This window comes from Mauremys reevesii, linkage group 3, assembly GCF_016161935.1.
Source record: "Mauremys reevesii isolate NIE-2019 linkage group 3, ASM1616193v1, whole genome shotgun sequence".
NCBI classification, from domain to species: Eukaryota; Metazoa; Chordata; order Testudines; family Geoemydidae; genus Mauremys; species Mauremys reevesii.
The window spans coordinates 126,615,478-126,634,638 of record NC_052625.1 but is presented as its reverse complement, the minus strand read 5'-3'; the positions used below and the strand labels follow the sequence as shown (position 1 = coordinate 126,634,638).

Below are 19,161 nucleotides of genomic sequence, written 5' to 3'. Positions count from 1 at the left end.
TCCTACAACCCATTACTAAAGGAGGAGGAATGTAGGGAAAATATGGGCTGCAACTTATATTTAAGAGACATGAGCCCAGAGTGTTTTGTTTGTGTGAGCCTTTGAATGATTTTTGCTTGAAAACTCGCTTCATGTAATCAAATGCTTCTTAACACTGTAGCTCCTTTTGAATATGGGTCGCAAGAGAAAGACTGTCCCTTAAGTACCAGATGGAGTGTCACCCTGCCTATTACAGTATATAGCATAAAAATACTAAAAACCTATTTTGAGTTCCTTTCTTACCCAGACACCAGATTAATGCCAGCATCTGAAGCCTCCGATGAATTATTGATTTCAAAAAGATAGTCGAAGGTCTCCCTAAACCACTGCTTTTGCTGATGAATTGGTATGCCTGTACATTTGAAATAAAGCAAAAAACTGAAATGGAGGGTGAAGGTAGATCAGCAAAAGACTCCCAAACCCGCATCAGCTGAAAAAGGCAGGCATCAGAGAAACCATGAATAGTAAATTTTCAACACTATTAAAACTTTGTACATTACCAGGTAGAAGTATACACTGTACTGAACACACAAAATGCATGGGAATTAAACCTGTATGTTGGTATTTGTAAAAGTCCAGTGCTATAAAGGTAATGCATGCCTCCTATAAGGTGCTAATTACCCTCAACAACCAAAGACTGCATTGGTCTTCAAAGGGAGATTAGAGCGCTCAGCAGCTTGCAGTATTGGGCCCTGGCTCCCCTGGACACTCACAGGATTCAGAGATTCACTGCTTCTAAAGAATCAGTGCACCTCAGTTTACCAGTTCCACCTCAGCTCACCATTCCATTTAACACACAGCACTTAACACACAGCACAGACTTTGGTACAGTGAAATCAAGTATACGTTTATTTAACAAAGCACAAAGATTCAAGTAGCAGCAAGTGGAAGTATTGGAAACAAATGGTTATATATCAAACAACATCATAACATGCATTCTAGAGCCTAGACTTAATTAACAAGATACTCTCATGTCTTGTAGAATATTGCTCATCCAAAATCCCTGTAGCATTTTACAGCCAGGTTTGGCCTTGACCCTCCTCTCATGAGACAGGCAACCTGTCTGCTTGCCTCCTAGGCAAAGGATTTTGTGTGTTTCCTTGTACTCGCAGATATACCCTAACAACCCTTTGGTTTTAGTCTTAAAGCAGACACTCCGGCTGTTTATTTCATCCTGTGAATTTTCTCACTTTTAGATTTCACAATTTCTTCTTTTGTGCATGGCTCAGTATGCAAACAGGGCTACATGGTGAGGCATACAATACAGGCTACTCAAACAACCAGAGAGAGAGAGGTGTCTGCTGCCTCCTTCCTGAAAGGAACATTTCCAGGGTATGAAACTTCCTGGTGACCTGCCTTAACTCCAAGACCTTGAGAATATAACTTTTAGTCTAGATACACAACTTCTTAAATTTTATCCATACATACATTTTACAATGACTATGACAACCAGTGGGCTACAGGTTCTTGGTATAGACCTCACATGTCACTCTTCGGTGAACTATTATGCATGTATCCAACCAGGGGATTCCTGTATAATCGTATGCAACCACTATGCTCTCTGCTGATTGGCACGAAGAGATCCCTGTCTCTCTCTCTCACACACACACAAACACAAAAATATGTAGAGTCTTAAAGAGCTGAAAATATCTCCAAACATTTTAGGACTGAAAATGGAACAAGAACAGGTGACTAAGTATCAAAACACTGGGGGATTCCTCAGCATAATTTATGATTGTTCAGAAAATAAAGACTGCAGACATATATTCTAAACTAATCAGATTCAAATACTATCATTAAGTGGAATAATATATCTTCAGTATCATCTGAAGAACAAAGTTTAAACCTGGAAAAAAGTCCTGCTGCAAAAACTTTAATCCACATCATTCAGAAGTTTGAGCTATGAGCTAAGCAGAGGTTTCACTCACCTTGATAAGTGTGTGGAATAAGCATTCCGGCTGCTACATCGCTCGTTGTGTTGGGAGTAAATTTGTCCGAAATTACAGTCACAGAGCACTTGGAGATAGATTCTGAAATGTACACTGCTGTTGAGAGGCCAATCAAGCCAGCACCAACAACTGCGATCTTTTGTTTAGCCATATGCTAGGAGGAGGAGGAGGGGAGAAAAGAATTCCAACAGGTTATTTAGGGTGCCACATCCAATGCAATTTTTTAAAAATCCTTTCTTATTAGTTCTGTGATCTATTGTAAACAAGAGACAGAAAATACAATAGGGCTGGATCCCACAAACCTTTACATTTGTGAGTACAGTAACTTCTCACTTACCGTCCTCCCGCTTAACGTTGTTCGAAGTTACGTCGCTGCTCCACTAGGGAACATACTCATTTAAAGTTGTGCAATGCTCCCCTGTAATGTCAGCCAAAGAACGTTATATGGGAGCATTGCACAAGTTCCTCTTCTCCGCCTCCTCCCCCTCCCTTCCTCCCAGCGCTTCTTGGAGGCACTTAGGACTTTCTGGGAGGGAGGGAGCGAGCGAGGAAGCAGCCTCCTCCCCCCACTCCTCCAGCAGGCAGGGCCACCTGGAACACAGGGGCTTTAGAGGCTGCAGGACCCTGGGATAAGGAGGCCCCGGGGCCCTGGCCTGCAGCTCTAAAGCCCCTTTCAGAATGCGGCCCTGTGAGCACGGGCGGGAGGACTCAGGAGGAGCAGAGCCAGCGGCCGTAGAGAAGCGGCGCTTTTCCCTTCAAAGCCGGCCGGAGAGAAGCGGCACTTTGAAGGGGAAAGTGCCACTTCTCTCCAGCCGCTGAATTACACAGAAGCTGAATTGACATGAGAAAGTGCTATATGAGTATCAGATGTGCTTATGCCTCTAATTCTTAGGGTTTCAGCTGTATCCAGGCCACTTCCAGAACAAAGAATAGAAATTGCATCCACCGAGTCCATAAAGTCATGATTTGTATTATTCACTGGGCACCATCTGTGCGCTCAGCACTGTCAGAATATGCCAGAAAATGGAGTCCCTGGGCCAATGCATGTAAGATGTGTAGCCCTGGATAAGATAGCTCAGATATTCAAATATGAAGTGTATAGTTATTGAGCATGTTATCACACGTTCACTGTGATGAGAATATCTAATGAGTGGAGGTGCTGATGGCAATAAAAGTTTTACTTGATTAAGGACTAGAAGATTTGACACTTCAACTTTCTTTCAAGGGGAAAAGCTGCCCAGCGCTCCTGTGCCTGTTTATTTTCCTATCCTGCTTGCGGAGGCTCTGATATATCTCAGAAGTCTCAATTTTTTTTCTCAGCTTTAAAATGTGGAATTTTCTTGATGTTTGATTTTAAATATTCTCCTGTGAGAACTGCAAATCAGTCACTGTAGTGTTGTGTTTAAGAGCCTTCTGGAAAGTAACTAACCTTTAAACAGAAGTGAAAGCAGTGTTGCCAATTCTTATGCTTTTGATTGTTTTCCTTAAAGCCGCAGCTCCTGGAGCCAAGTGGATATGTGATGATTTCAGCCTTCATTCTTAAAGAAAAATGAAGTTGCTAGCCCTTGTGCCTACGGAGAAAGCTTCAAAATGTGACTCCAGTGCACCCTAAAGTCTCCAAAAGCATAAGGCAAATTAAATGAACTCCAAATCTACTTTTACTAATCTCATGATTTTAAAGCCAATCTTATGATTTGTGGTGAGCCTGATTCCTGGTTTTTGAACATTTGGGGTTGGAAATACCATGAAAGTGACTTGAAAGTGTCAGTTTCACTCCTGTTTAAAGTCAGTTTCTAGTCTATTACTTGTAGTGGGGTAACATCCCTACAGCCCCAAGCAGATGAAGTACAAACTTACAGGGCCTTGCCCTAGTGAGATGTTTCCAAAAGTTAAATGATCTATTCCAAGATCAGTACGTGATGGTGTACCCCATAAGGCTTCATGGGAATATGCTTATGAATGTATATATGATATAACTGGAATATGTTTTATGCCACATCTGCCATATAACATATCTATGTAAAGGTTATGATCTACTGAATACATTCCTCCTATTTGTATGCATGTATCATTTTTGTACTTGAAGTTAGGAATATTGGCTGTATACTTGCTTGATTTCTAAACAGGCTTAGTAAAGCATTTGGTCAGCTGCTTGAGAAAGGAATGTGCAAATTAAGTGCCCAATCAAGAACCACTTAAGCCAACAATGAACTCGAAGATGCCAATCCACATCGGAGCTTTCCCAGGAATGTGGCTTGGCTGGTAAAAACTGAGTCATGCATAGACGTGTGACTTGCCCATGTGACTCCAAAACTCCATCTTGGAGCTGGACTTTGCATAGGAGAGAAGAGGGGGGTCTCCACACACAAGAGGACGTCTACTTAAACCCTGGGAGACCTCTCCATTTTGTCTTCAGCTGGCCTCTCCACCCCCAAGGATACCCGAAAGGAACTGGAACAAAGGACAGTAACTACAGGGGGTGAGAGTGATTGTTGGACCCAAACTAGAAGGAGACTATTCTGTAAAAGGAAGCGTACTGGGTGAGGTTTTTATCTGTATTCAGTTTTCTTAGACGTAGATTTGCATGTTCTATTTTATTTTGCTTGGTAATTCACTTTGTTCCGTCTGTTACTACTTGGAACCACTTAATCCTACTTTCAGTATTTAATAAAATCACTTTTTATTTATTAATTAACCCAGAGTATGTATTAATACCTGGGGGGGTCACAAATAGCTATGCATCTCTCTCTATCAGTGTTATAGAGGGTGAACAATTTATGAGTTTACCCTGTATAAGCTTTATACAGGATAAAATGGATTTATTTGGGGTTTAGATCCCATTGGGAGTTGGGCATCTGAGTGTTAAAGACAGGAACACTTCTGTAAGCTGCTTTCAGTTAAGTCTGCAGCTTTGGGGCATGTGGTTCAGACCCTGGGTCTGTGTTGGCGCAGATGGGTGTGTCTGGCTCGGCAAGACAGGGTACTGGAGTCCCAAGCTGGCAGGGAAAGCATAGGCAGAAGTAGTCTTGGCACATCAGTTGTCAGTTCCCAAGGGGGTTTCTGTGATCCACCTTGTCACACAGTGAACTGGAAAAAAAAAGTAATAGAAAGTAATCTAAATTTTTCTACAGTTATTTCAGTTGTTTTATTCAAGAGTTAGTAACAAAGTAAGAATATACATTAAATTTTACACCTAACCAGTGTCCCTTAAGTGACTTGACACAAGATGTCAGAACATGTTAGTATTAGATCTGAGTGGGTCTAATCTTTATTTAGTCTTCTTTCTTTATATAGGAATTAGATACAATGCTTTTGTCAGCTAATTTCTAAGTTATTAGCTGAAAAAAATAACTTAGAAATTCACAATCAAAGGACTTCGCTGGCTTTCTAAATGGCAGGAGAGCAATTAATTGGGAGTGTAGTTCTTATCATATACATCCTCCCTACAGTCTGTGATCTGCAGCCAGCGTCTTGATTGGCGGCAGCGCCCCCAAATCTTGGCGCCCTAGGCGGCCGCCTAGTTTGCCTAGTGGTTGCACCAGCCCTGGGTAAACCCCCAGGCTGCAGGCCTTGTTGAAGGCCTACAAAAGGTACTGGGGCTGCAGAGGTGCAGCCCGGGGATAAGCAGAGGCAGCTGGTCCTACCCCCTTGCAGTGATGAGAGGCCATTACAGACTGCAGTCTGCCCCAGTGAAAGGCAGTAGCCACTTAGGCGAGGTGGGTTTAGAGGGTTGGGGGTTCCCCTGGGAGGGGAGACCCAGAGAGTGGGGGTACTTCTGGGGAAGAACCCCAAGGTAAAGGGAACAGACTAGACTTCCTCACACTAACGGCAGGTGGTAGCAAGTTGCCTCACAACCGTGGGTACCGCTGGGAAGTGTCACACCAACGCCAAGCATGCACAAAGCATGAGTCAAGCCCCCAAATATGAGATTTGCTTTAAAAATAATCAGAGATAAAAAGCATGTCAGAGTGGCGTTCTTTTTATTTGTCTTCCGGTCTCTGAGCCTTTAGGTTATGATCAGGTCACCGGTTTCAAACTCTTCTCTGCAATTACAAGGACTGGACTTTTACTTAAAAAAAAAAAAAACCAACCTGCAGCAGCTCAAGCTTTAAGAAAAATACCAACTATTGCAAGTCTCATGGTAATATTGTGAGAGCTGGCCACTGCCACTGACTTTCATTTTCCACCCCCCACTCTGCCCTGAGGTCCTGCCTCCACTTTGCTCCTTCCTCCCAGACTCTGCCCTTGCCCCGCCTCTTCCTGCCCCTGCTCCACCCCCTCCTCCGAGCGCCTCCTGCCTGCCGTTGAACAGCTGATCGGCAGGTGGGTACTGAGCACCCACTTTTTTTTGGTGGGTACCCCAGCCCTGGAGCACGCACAAAGTCAGTGCCTATGGAGCTGGCAACACTGGGCATTAGTGAAGAGGAGAACATAGTCAGTGGCATGTCTAACAAGGATTATAAAACAATATTACAGTTAATTTCTAAGCTGCCTCTGAAACAGGCAGGGTAACTGGAACCACAATCTGAGCTAGTGAAAATGCAATTTACCCAGCAGGAGAGATGTGGAAGCAAAATACAAGAAAAAAAATTCCCATGGAATAAAAGGAAGTGCCATAAAGAGGCATCTGAAGAGCACTGAGTTCCCTGGGCAGAAGTGTGACAGGTCTGGCAAGGGATTACACACCACAGGCAAAGCACTCCCCTGCAGGCCCTGCTATCATTCTACACCTACAGGTTAGCGACTGGCACACTTCAACTCTTGAGTCCTCCCAGAGTCTCCCTGGAGTGTCCAACTCCTGCTCTAACTGGACACTCACAATATTTACTGATTGGCTGCTTCCAAGGGAACAGTACACCTCAGTTCACCAGCTCAGATCACTGTACTGTTTAACTTATTGCACATAGATATATTTATCATGAAAGCAAGTATAAATTAATTTGACAAAGCATAGAGATTAGATGTTTTCAAGTCACCAGGGCTTGATGAAATACATCCTGGAATACTGAAGGAGCTGACTGAGAAGATGTCTCAGCCATTAGAGATTATCTTTGAAAAGTCGTGAAGACGGGAGAGATTTCAGATGACAGGAAAAGGGCAAATATAGTGCCAAACTAGAAAAAGGAGAATAAAGGCAACATCAGGAATTACAGACCAGTCAACTTAATTTCAGTACCCAGAAAGATTACGGAACAAACAATTAAGCAACCAATTTGCAGACACCTAGAAGAGAATAAAGTGATAAGTAACAGCCAGCATGGATTTATCCAGGACAAGTCATGTAAAACAAATAGCTTTTTTTGAAAGCCTTGCAGATAGGGCTTAGGATAGTGACTTTAGTAAGGTTTTTGATACTGTCTCACAGGAGCTTCTCATAAACAAACTTAGGGAAATACAAACTAGATGGAGCTACTATAAGGTGGGTGCATAACTGGTTGGAAACCCATTCCGAGAGAGAAGTTATCAGTGGTTCAGTCATGCTGGAAGGGCATAACGAGTGGGGTCCCACAGGGACTGATTTGGGGTCTGGTTCTGTTCAATATCTTCATCACTGATTTAGATAATGGCATAGAAAGTACACTTAGAAAGTCTGCGGACAATACCAAGCTCGGAGGGGTTGCAAATGCTTTGGAGGACAAGATTAAAATTCAAAATGATCTGGACAAACTGGAGAAATGGTCTGAAATAAATAGGATGAAATTCAATAAGGACAAATGCAAAGTACTCCACTTAGGAAGGAACAATCAGTTGCACACATACAAAAAGGGAAATAAGTGCCTAGGAAGGAGTACTGCAGAAAGAGATCTGGGGAGGTCATAGTAGACCACAAGCTAAACATGAGTCAAGAGTGTAACACTGTTGCCAAAAAAGCAAACATCATTCTGGGCTCTATTACAAGGAATGTTGTAAGCAAGACACAACAAGTAATTCTTCCACTCTACTCTGAGCTCATTAGGCCTCAACTGGAGTATTGTGTCCAATTCTGGGCGCCGCATTTCAGGAAAGATGTGGACAAATTGGAGGAAGTCCAGAGAAGAGCAATGACAGTTATTAAAGGTCTAGAAAACATGATCTATGAGGGAAGATTGAAAAAATTGGGTTTGTTTAGTCTGGAGAAAAGAAGACTGAGGGGGGACATTATAACAATTTTCAGGTGCATAAAAGGTTGTTACAAGGAGGAGGGAGAAAAATTATTCTCCTTAACCTCTGAGGATAGGACAGGAAACAATAGGCTTAAATTTCAGCAAGGGTGGTTTAGGTTGGACAGTAGGAAAAACTTCCTGTCAGGGTGGTTACGCACTGGAATAAATTGCCTAGGGAGCTTGTGGAATCTCTGTCACTGGAGATTTTTAAAAGCAAGTTAGACAAATACCCGTCAGGTATGGTCTAGATAATACTTAATCCTGCCTTGAGTGCAGGGGACTGGACTAGAAGACCTCTTGAGTTTCCTTTCAGCCCTACAATTCTATGATTCAAGTGATAGCAAGTAGAAGTATTAAAAGCAAATGGTGATGTATAAAATAAAATCACAGCATGCATTCTAGAGCCTAGACTTATTTAATAAGATGCTCTCATGTCTCATAAAATTTGCTCACCCAAAATCCCTGTAGCAATTTACAACCAGGCAGGCTGTGACCCTTCTTTCATGAGACATGCACACTGTCAGCTGGCCTCTTAGGAAAGGATCCTGTGTGTTTTTGTACTCTAACAATCCTTTGTCTTTAGACATAACCATGACACCCCCCTGCTGTTTGTTTCTTCCTGTAGATTTCCTTTTGTGTAGCTTTTCCAATCTCCCAATTTGCACCTAGTTCAGTATGCAAATAGGGATACAATATACAATAAACAAATGGCCAAACAGGGAAATAAGGGTCAGTTACCTTGGAGATGTTATTCCTTTCAGGAGGGAGGTATGTCACCGCCTGGAGACCTGCCTTAACTCCACCTAGACCAGGGGTTGGCAACCTTTCAGAAGTGGTGTGCCAAGTCTTCATTTATTCACTCTAATTTAAGGTTTCATTTGCCAGTAATACATTTTAATGTTTTTAGAAGGTCTCTTTCTATAAGTCTATAATATATAACTAAACCATTGTTGTATGTAAAGTAAATAAGGTTTTTAAAATGTTTAAGAAGCTTCACTTAAAATTAAATTAAAATGCAGAGCCCCCCGGACCGGTGGCCAGGACCTGGGCAGTGTGAGTGCCACTGAAAATCAGCTTGCGTGCCGTCTTCAGCACGTGTGCCATAGGTTGCCTACCCCTGACCTAGACCGTAAGAAAATAATTTTCAGTGTAGATAAACATTATGCATACATATATCTCATGACTGATGATGACCAGTGGGCTACCAACTCTTGATGCAGACCTCACATGACTTTGGTGAACCATTACGCAGCTACTGAGCCTGGGGATCTTTGGACCACCCTATGCACCTTCTGTTGATCTCAAGGGGTCCCTGGCTCACTGGCGACCGAAGTCATAATGCTCTTCTTCATTCTTACAGGGCCCTTATTAAGGTTTCAACCTTTCCTTGCTTTCTGTGGAACTCTGCACCCTATGGTATAAGCACACACCCTCTGAGTGCCAAATTTCCTTTTTGGAATTATAAGACTCAGACTTTTTCAGATAATTGCCTTCCTTAATGAAGGCACATTATCCATAAACACTTCCCATGTGCTGACCTGCACTTTGCCACATTGTGCAGTAAACTCTATTGCAATGCAGAATCTGGTAAAGCTCAAGCCATTTTGTGGGCTCATCCAACAAAGTCGTCTAGCAAGTTTAGCTTTGACATTTTCCTTTCCTCTTATTTATACTGTTTTGAAAAGAGTTGATTTTTGACCTGTCATGTGACAATGGCCAAGAAGCACTGAAAGAGTCAATTTCTTCCAGGACTGAATAAGGCAGGTTATTAAAATAAGCACAGATGATCCCTAAAGCTCCTCTGTCTCTCTTTCTGCTTTACTTTGTATCTACCTTAGGTATTTATATGCTCCCATTACTGTGGTATCTGAGCGTCTCATGGTCTCAATGGGAGGTAGGGCAGTGCTATGATCCCCATTGTACAGATGGGGAACTAAAGCACAAAGAGACATGATGCAGATTTGTAAAGGTATTTAGGCACCTAAAGGTGCAGATAGGCACCTAATGGGAGTTTCAAAAGCGCCAGTCTACATCTTTAGGTGCCTAAATACCATTAAAAATCTGGCCCTAAATGCCTTGACTGAGGTCACACAGGAAGCCTAGACAGATCAGGGAATTCAAGCAAGGTCCCAGGCTAGCACCCTAATCACCAGACCATCCTGTTTCTCTACTCTGGAGCTTCTGCCTAGGACAGAGGTGGGTAAACGACGGCCTGCGGGACGGTCCTGCCCGACCCCTGAGCTCCCAGCCAGGGAGGCTAGCCCCCGGCCCCTCCCCTGCTGTCCTTCCCTCCCCCACTCTTCATATGCTTGAGATAAACACGATAAAGAGTTTAAGTTTCCCATACCTCTGAGCATTCGTTCACAAGTCCTAGGGTTTCGCTTATTGCATTAAGCACCGTGACTAATGGCACTGGCTGTAAACAGATATGACAGCTCAACTCAGCTTACAGCAGGGCAGCCTCCAGCTTAGCTCGAAACTCAGCCCCCAGGAATCAGTGTGGCTGTTGTTTTAAGCAAATTTTATGCATCTTGTAGAATGAAATCTAGTGTAGCTCCATTTAATATCTTATACTTTGCCTACAAGGGACTGCATCCTGCTCTTCCAAGGGAATGGTCTCTGTGAGCTAACATGTTTTGTATCTAGTTAAATAGATCTATGATCCTTAAAAAAAAAAAAAGCTGAGAAAGGGAAGGAGAGGGAAATACCTTACGAATAAAGAATCCAGATTCTGTCTGGTAAGAGCTGCTCTCCCCGAGATTGCTTAGAAGCACACGGAAACATTAATAAGGCAGAAAGAAAGAAAAAAAGCTCAATGGGAGGAGCAGTTATGAAACCACATCAAACCGCGCCCTTATTGACCGTTGCTCCTGCTCGCTGGCTGCTTCACTTCACGGGTAAAACAGTTGTTTGTGCTTTCTCACAAGCTGCTGTCCCCAGAGCTGACACGTAGTGAGAGGGGAGCCCACTCAGCACTGAGGGAGCTTTGTCATTTTTTTGTTCTATGTTCATTTTCCCCGCAGATAAATTCCTCGATGCATTAACGAGGAGACACTCCAGGCTCCCGGAGTATCGCGCCTAGAATTAACTTGCCTTCTCCCTACGTGCGAGCAACTATTACAGCCGTAGGGTGTCTCATCATGGCTGCCAGGATACTTAGGCAACAACGCTACTCATTAACCGAGTACGACAAGCTGTCAGCCCGTTAAACTCAGTTCCACAGTACAGCTCAGGACGACGTCATTAAATCTCAGTTTACCCATTATTAAATCAACAAGTTCTTTTGACAATGAGTTGGATTAGCTAAAACCTGCTAGCACTATATAACATTGAGATATTAGCAAGCCAATTAAAATCATTTCAAACTATTTAACAATATATTGAGGTTCCAACTTGGAAAGATGCTCTTTGCTACTGATTTAGTAAATGTCATATACAATGCACTGGTTTTATTATCAGAGATCAATGGGAAACAGTAGTAAGTAGAAGCAGAAGGGACAAAACTGAGAGCCTTTCAGGGTCATAACCAACACCACAACTGAAAAACAAAGCCATCTAAAATCCCAAATCGCTTTCTGCCCTCTTGTGGTGGAAATTGGAATGATCTCTTCTTGTTTTAAAGTAAAGAGCTCTATGCCATCTTTTATTGTATGAGATGTCATAGATGGTTATGTTCAAGGGCATACACAGTATTATAAAATTTTAGCCTTGCTGCACTCATTTATAAACAGAAAATCTTACCCCTCTGTTTGTTCTTGCATACTGACTGGAAAAAGAAAGTTTGAGAGAGAGAAGATAAGTGAGGTAATAGAACCACGCTGGGGTGCAGGGCAGGCAGACCCCTGTGGGACGTGACTCCCAAGAGCCTCCCAGCCGGTGGAGGAGCAAGTGGGCAGAGGGGACGGGGTGGAGATACCTGGGCTGGCCGGACAACTGAGCGGAGCACGGGGCAGGGGCTGGAGAGGAGCCAGCCTGCGGTGGCCCCTCAGCTGGCAGCCCAAGTGAAGTGCAGCGCCTGGCTGGCTGACGGGCCCCTGTTGAGCATGGGCCCAGCACCATTGTAAACCCACCGGTACTGCTCAGGACATTAGTGTGTGCCTGGGCACACCCCGCACACCCCCTGCGCGCGCCTCTGATTTAACGCAAAGATCTGGTGATTCTTGGCTTCTTAGGCATCATGGTCAGTATAACTGAAGCTACTTTTCTTTCTAATCAAACATTGGTGATAGGATGTTATAAAATTTCCCATAAAGCTGTGATAGACTGTTCCGTCCTCTGGTAGTCAGAGACGCAACACGGGTGAGGGAATATCTTTTATTGGACCAACTTCTAAATAAAAGAGATTACCTCACCCACCGTGTGTCTCTGATGTCCTGGGACCAACATGGCTACAACAATACTACAAACAACTATGACAGTCAGTTCATCTGCCACAAGATATATCAGAGGGGAGCACTAACAACCAGACTCCTCTGGGTGGATCCTCTTTATCTGCCACAAACATCTGAGTATTATACAAGACTCCATAGGAGAAAGTCATGCAGCTAAACAATATGTTGGTTTAGATGAGACATGCCTGTGAGGGGTCCAAAGGCCACCTGACTGCTGCCCTCACAGCAACTGGCACGCTGCCCCCCGTGACTTGCCACCCTAGGCATGCACTTGCTGCGCTGGTGCCTGGAGCCGCCCCTGCCTGTTTTCCTGCAACATATACCCCTCCATCACAGTGTGCATCATTCAGCATGCTGGCCTGTCACCTTCTGCTGGCAGTCTTGGGGATTAGCTTGAGGCCGGTGCCCCCATCTGCGGTCTGCACACTGTCATCCAATCTCTGCCATCTGCCTACAGCCCCTCTCGCAACCTCAGGAACCACGGTGTCGTCTTTGTGGCTTGGCCCCCCAACTGTGTCACTGGCCATGTTCCCCCCATTCCAGGGGGGTTTAGCTCCTAGTCCAGACGCTTCCCCAGTGGTGACTGGAGTCAATTGTCCTGCCATTTCCCCAGTGGCGAGTGTGGGGGACCTGGGCCTGCCCACCACTCCGGGTCCCAGCCCAGGGACTCTCCAGACCACAGTAACGTACTGCGTTCCTTTGCTTCTACCATCACTGCATTTCCCCAGACCACTTCCCCATGGCCACAGCACCTTCCTCATTCTCAGCAGCCCATCTGGAGCTCCTTCTCTTCTCCCGCCTGCACTGCTCTGTCCAAAGTGCTACAGAGTTGCAGCCTACTCCAGACAATCCTCGCTCCCTCCCCAAGCTCCACGTAGCTATCAGAGCTGCCCGGGGAGGGGTGGGGAAGTGGGGCAATTTGCCCCAGGCTCCGCAGGGGCCCCCACGAGCCCTGGTCTGGCGGCAGTCCGGATCTTCGGGGTCAGGGGGCCCTTCAGTGCTGCTGAAGATGCGGACCGACCAAAATCCCCCCCGGCCGCTGAAATGCCACCAAAGACCCAGACCGCTGCCGGGTGGGTACAAGAGCCACAGGCCCCCTGAATCCTCTGGGTGGCCCTGGTAGCTATTGACCTTGCTCTGCCTTGCAGCTCTTTTTATATGGGCATGTTGGGCCCTGATTGGCTGCTCCTCATAGCCTCTCCTCCTATTGGCTGCTTTTTTGCTCCCTAGGGCTCTATTAACCCCTTATCTGCCAGTGTGGGGCAGATGTGCCCTCACACTCCCTCTTGCCCCTCTGTGTTTAAGTGATACATTTTCCACACCCACTGAATGCCAGACTGATGCTTTCTGGCCAACTCAAACCCATCATAAAACAATACAGCCATTTTTGTCACTACTGAATTTGGCTGAGAGACTTCTACAATGGCAAGTTTATATCAAGTCTTGGCAGAAAAGGATCACATTCTACCAGTAGCTGAAAGCCTGCACAATCACATGGGTGTAATTAATAAAGTTGTGTGTAAAAAAGCAAAAATAATTGAAAAACTTAAAAATTTGACATTAAGGGTGTGAATCCCATTTGTATGCTGGTTATGTTGTGTGGATAGTTGTGTTGATGTGTGTCTAGGTGTTGTTGTGCTGGGAGTTGTGTGTTGATTTGTGCAGGTGGTGAATGAGGGGTGTGTGCTGTGAAGAGGGATTATGTGTTTTGGGGGTTATTGTGTATGCTGGTTGGGGTGTGTGTACTGGTTGTGATGTGTGGATGGTTGTGTTGATTTGTGTGTAAGAAGAGTTGTGTGGATTTGTGTGGGTGACAGTTGGGCACATGGGTGTGGCAGTTGGACCAACCAATCGACCATCTGTGCGGTCTCCCTCCTAAAACCAAAGAACCAGTTACATGCAAATTAGCTGAAGAGTAAGGGTGGGGATTGGTTGAAGTACCTCTGATATCAAAATGGTTTTGGACTCTATAGACATAATAGGCTTCAGAGTGATACAAAGTGACAATCCTGCATCTTCTTATATTGTATAGCTCCCAGCTGACATTGCCTTCTAACAGCAAACACAAATGACAAAGAGAGACACAAGTAGTAATTGTCAACCCAAAGCATGCAAAAACCTTAATACAGTACAGTGTCCCTGAAGGAAATCATTCTATAGACCTTACAGGTATGAATATAGTTCATCAGAATGAGTTTATAACACCAGTGTATATGAATGACTATATCAGAGAAAAATAAAAGTGTACGACTGCCTCTGAAGCCATGGTGGTAAAGATTAAATGCATATTCCACTTTATTGTTCTACTTACTTTGAGATGATAAATACATACATGGAAAAACAAAATTCCATTGCCCTGATAATGCATATTGTATTAAATTCATGTATGCTGCATTTAACACAGTAGACAAGGTCAGTTAGAACAGTATATATGTCCCTCACCTATTATCAAAACGGATAAATTGCCTGGTATATAGAAACTGGTATCACAAACCAACTGCAAGGATAACTACCATATATAGATTTCCCTTAACCTTTTTTCATGAGTGATTCAACAATATGGGTGTTGTTTTATTGCGTACAACAGGAACTTCTCTTGATATCACAGATAACCTTATTATTAATTCATAACTAGTCTTTTAATCTTTTCTATCCTTTATACTTGTTATGAGATCTAGGCAAGTATCTTAGAAGTTCATTTGACACATACATAGGACAAATCCAGTATCCACAGAGGCCTCTAGCACTATAGATCTGCTGTACAAGGTGAGGCTGGATTTTGGAAGGCCATAAAAATGGGTGAATAGCCCAGAGATGGTGCAGAGCCAAACCCTGTCGAGGGTCCCTGCACGACAGAATACAGGGGATAAGTGGGCATAAGCTGAGGAAGCAGCAGGGCAAGGCCAGAGAATCCTCTAGTCCCACCCACCCCAGAGTTGGGACTGTGGGCCTTCTTCAGTCTCTGTGAACCAGCTACACAACAAGGTGGGGGGAGATTCTGTCTGCTATTGATGTGTTCAGTGCACAGCCCACTGGACTTAGCCCATAGTGTACGTAGTTTGCATAGCTATTTTTCCCATACTACCAAAATGTATAAAAAGACATTAAAGTCAGACATTAAATTAGAAAATACATCTTAAAGCTTTTAAAAATGCATTTGATTTAAAATATCAAGCATATTACCTTATTATTTTTCTTCAGTTAGAATTCAATAAATGTTAATCATTGCACTCATTCACCCAGGAAGTATCAGTCTGATAACACTCACTGTTATATGATACAATGTGATATCAATTTTAGGATGTAAACATGTTACAGCCAAAATGACTGACAATCATGATGAACCACAATTAAAAGGAAATAGGTTATAAATCATCAGGAACAGTCAGAACCATTAATTAGTAAGACCCACTGTCGAGGTTAAGGAGAAAATAAGAGACACTGTTAATGGGATTTTTTTTCATGAGCATTGAGAGGAAAATATGCCCCCAAAGGATTAGCAATGATTATTCTCAAAATCAAGGCTCTCTTTAAAGAAGGTCCAGATCCTTTGAAAAAATGTTTGAGAGAGAAACTCTCTCCATATTTATGCTATGTAATATTTATAATGTAATACTAGTGTCAAACATACTTTTGTCAGTAGCACAATCCTTGCTAAACACAAAAACTTTCGGAAATGCTACAAACAGGGAGGTTCCTATTTGAAAAAATGAAATATTTTACTAAACAATTGACATTTTTCTTCAGTTGAAAGAAAAGAGTACTCAACTGCACCTCAAGTCTCAAGGTGTATGATTTATCTTAGAAAGCCAACTCTTCTCCATTTAATAACTAATCCTCTGGTCTTCATCTCAGCATGGTTCCTCGGACCTTTGGGGCAAAATTCTGGTTCTGTTAGATCAAAGACAAAACTCCCATTGACTTCAGTGGGATCAGGAGTTGTCTCAAAATCACTAATAATTGATGACTTTGTTAAAGTGTATTGGACCTTGTACATGATATAAATATGAAATAGTGAAGCAGGAAGCAACCACGCTGTCAGCCTGTCAAGATAGGAAGATGAGAGTTGTAGCCAAAGACACAGGGAACAACAGGAGATTCCTCCAGCTCTTTTAAGACAAGTTCTGGGGTCCCATCATCCATGGGAGATGTCCATGCACAACTCCTATTGATTTCAATGGAAGTTGCTCAGGCTCATCTCCTAGGCTGATTGAGTCCCTGCATTTTTCTGAGGTTGTTTTGGTGTACAGTATTTACATCCACGAAATGCTTAAATTTCTTACGTAAAAATATATCTAGAACTATCATTCTGTTGTCTGTGCTCCTTACTAAAGTTCTGACCTTCCCATCTTGATACTAGTACCAGTATTTTGACACCAGGCAGCATTTTCTGTTGCAATTAGCATTAAAATTGCAGCCCCTAATGAATTACCCAGCTTTCCAGTAATAGCAATGGAAATGTTTAAACAATTTTGGGAATTTAACTGCTGTGTTTAATTTCCTTCTTTATTTTACAGATTTTGAACAAGGGTCTGGTCCTGAATCACTTAAGTTAATAGAACTTATGCCATTCACTGACTTTGATTGGAGAAGACCTAAATTAATTTTTCATGTAGTCACCTTAGTCCTGGAATTAACTTTAGTTTTGTTCTAATAGCTTGTTAGAAGTATATTGTAATGTTCCATATATGGTCAGGATTAAGGAGTAGCTTTAGTACTTAGTCCTCAAGATGTCATTATACAGTGGACCATGTATTCCAAGACAGCATTTGACAATGTGTAACAACCTAAACTTTTAATTAACAGTGGCACTGACAGCTGTAATATCAGAAAATATCAATTTACTTCCCTGTTAGAATTATATCATGCTGTTTCAACTCCTGCACTATAAAACACCCCGTAAAGGGGAAAGGCTGAGGGAATTGGGCTTGTTTAGTCTGCAGAAGAGAAGAGTGAAGGGGGATTTGATAGCAGCCTTCAACTACCTGAAGGGGGGTTTCAAAGAGGATGGAGCTAGGCTGTTCTCAGTTGTGGCAGATGACAGAACAAGGAGCAAAGGTCTCAAATTGCAGTGCGGGAGGTCTAGGTCGGATATTAGGAAACACTATTTCACTAGGAGGGTGGTGAAGCACTGGAATGGGTTACCTAGTGAGGTGGTGGAATCTCCATCCTTAGAGGTTTTTAAGACTCATCTTGACAAAGCCCTGGCTGGGATGATTTAGTGGGTGTTGGTCCTGCTTTGAGCAGGGGTTTGGACTAGATGACCTCCTGAGGTCTCTTCCAACCCTAATCTTCTATGATTCTATACTTTGAATTCCAAGACAGTGCTGTAACTAAAGAGAGATGCTTTGTTTCCTGTTAGAGAGGCATAGAAATATTGAATCATATTCTGCTTTCAGAACTCACTGAAGTCAGAGGAGCTATACAGATGTAACCAGGAGCAGAGTCCAAACTATTACTGGCATAGCATGTACACTTTTTATGCACAATACAGAGGGCTGCGTAGGTATGGAAGAAATTGCTAGCTCTAGAGGTAAACTAAAACGGGAGGACTGGGATAGAAAATTATAAAAATAGCAGCTAGAGTGAAATGATGTCCTCAATCTATCCCTGTTAGTGTTTTCTACAGTCTCCATCACTCATGTGTATCAGCACGAGTGATATAGCAGGGAGATGTTTCAGAGCCGGTGCTAGGCATAAGTAGACTAAGCAATTGCATAGGGCCCCAAGCAACTCAATGGGGGCCCCCCATCACTTTTTATTATAAGAACTTGCTTGTCTTAGTGTGTGTGTGGGGGAGCAAAAATATTTCTGCTTAGGGCTCCCAATGGGCTAGCACCAGCTCTGGATGGTTCACAGGCTTCTGCAGGAATTGGTGACTGTTACATCCATTTCTAATGGTTGATAAGTTTTTTCCACCAAAATTCAATTTTTTTAGCATTTGGTGCTGTATAGTGTTGAATAAATGGAACTACAAATAGATGGTCCATGAGAAAAATAACATTTTGACGCTAGCAGTTATATATCACGTATTCACTAAGGCCAAGCTCCTCAAAGGTATTTAGGCACCTGACTCCTATTGGAATCAGGCACCTAAATACTTTTGAGGATCTGAGCCTAAGTGCCCAGCCCTGCACAAGGCCTATACACTACTTAAGTTCTACTTAAATCCTATTTTGAGCACTAAAAAGATACATAAGCCTTGTGTGGATGCTTTGCATGGAGGTTGGTTTTAACCTAGGATGGTATAAAGAAACTGATGATAGGTCTGCACAGAAATGACCATTTAATGTAACGGTCTGGAATGAATACGGTTTTCAAAAATACCAGATTTTATCTGTATACACAGACTTTACTGATACTGCAACAGAGTCCCAAAGCAGTTTTCTCTCTAAATCAATAACAAAAAATACATTTGACATTAAACAAAATGAACAGTATTCATACTATTTGCACATTCTGCAAATTGAAAATGATTTTTTTTGTCACAAGCTGTTGCATAGAATATTTTCATTTTTAGCAATGGCAGTCTCTCCAGAAGAAAGTGTAAAAAAACAGAAATCTTTATTTCTGATTAACCTCTCAGTAATTAAGAGCCTTTTCTGTTGAATTAGTAGTGTGTGCTTGAGTTTACCATGT

The 19,161-nt window shown here is 42.9% G+C and overlaps 1 protein-coding gene across 7 annotated transcripts in view; it reads right to left on the bottom strand.

Moving 5' to 3' along the window:
- Window positions 1–11,327, bottom strand: part of DDO (D-aspartate oxidase) — a 31,305-nt gene extending 19,978 nt beyond the window's left edge. Inside the window, exons 1-4 of one of the 7 annotated variants that reach the window (XM_039533056.1) lie at window positions 10,840–11,195; window positions 8,870–8,934; window positions 1,968–2,142; window positions 283–391 (exon numbers count right to left, since the gene is read on the bottom strand). In XM_039533056.1, the coding sequence (XP_039388990.1) occupies window positions 283–391; window positions 1,968–2,139 (281 nt within the window). In that variant the 5' untranslated portion in view covers window positions 2,140–2,142; window positions 8,870–8,934; window positions 10,840–11,195. Of the gene's footprint in view, window positions 1–282; window positions 392–1,967; window positions 2,143–8,869; window positions 8,935–10,478; window positions 10,630–10,839; window positions 11,196–11,224 lie in introns of those variants that run through there. The other 6 variants (XM_039533054.1, XM_039533058.1, XM_039533057.1 and 3 more) reach the window with 6 other exon arrangements.
- Window positions 11,328–19,161: the final 7,834 nt, after the last annotated feature.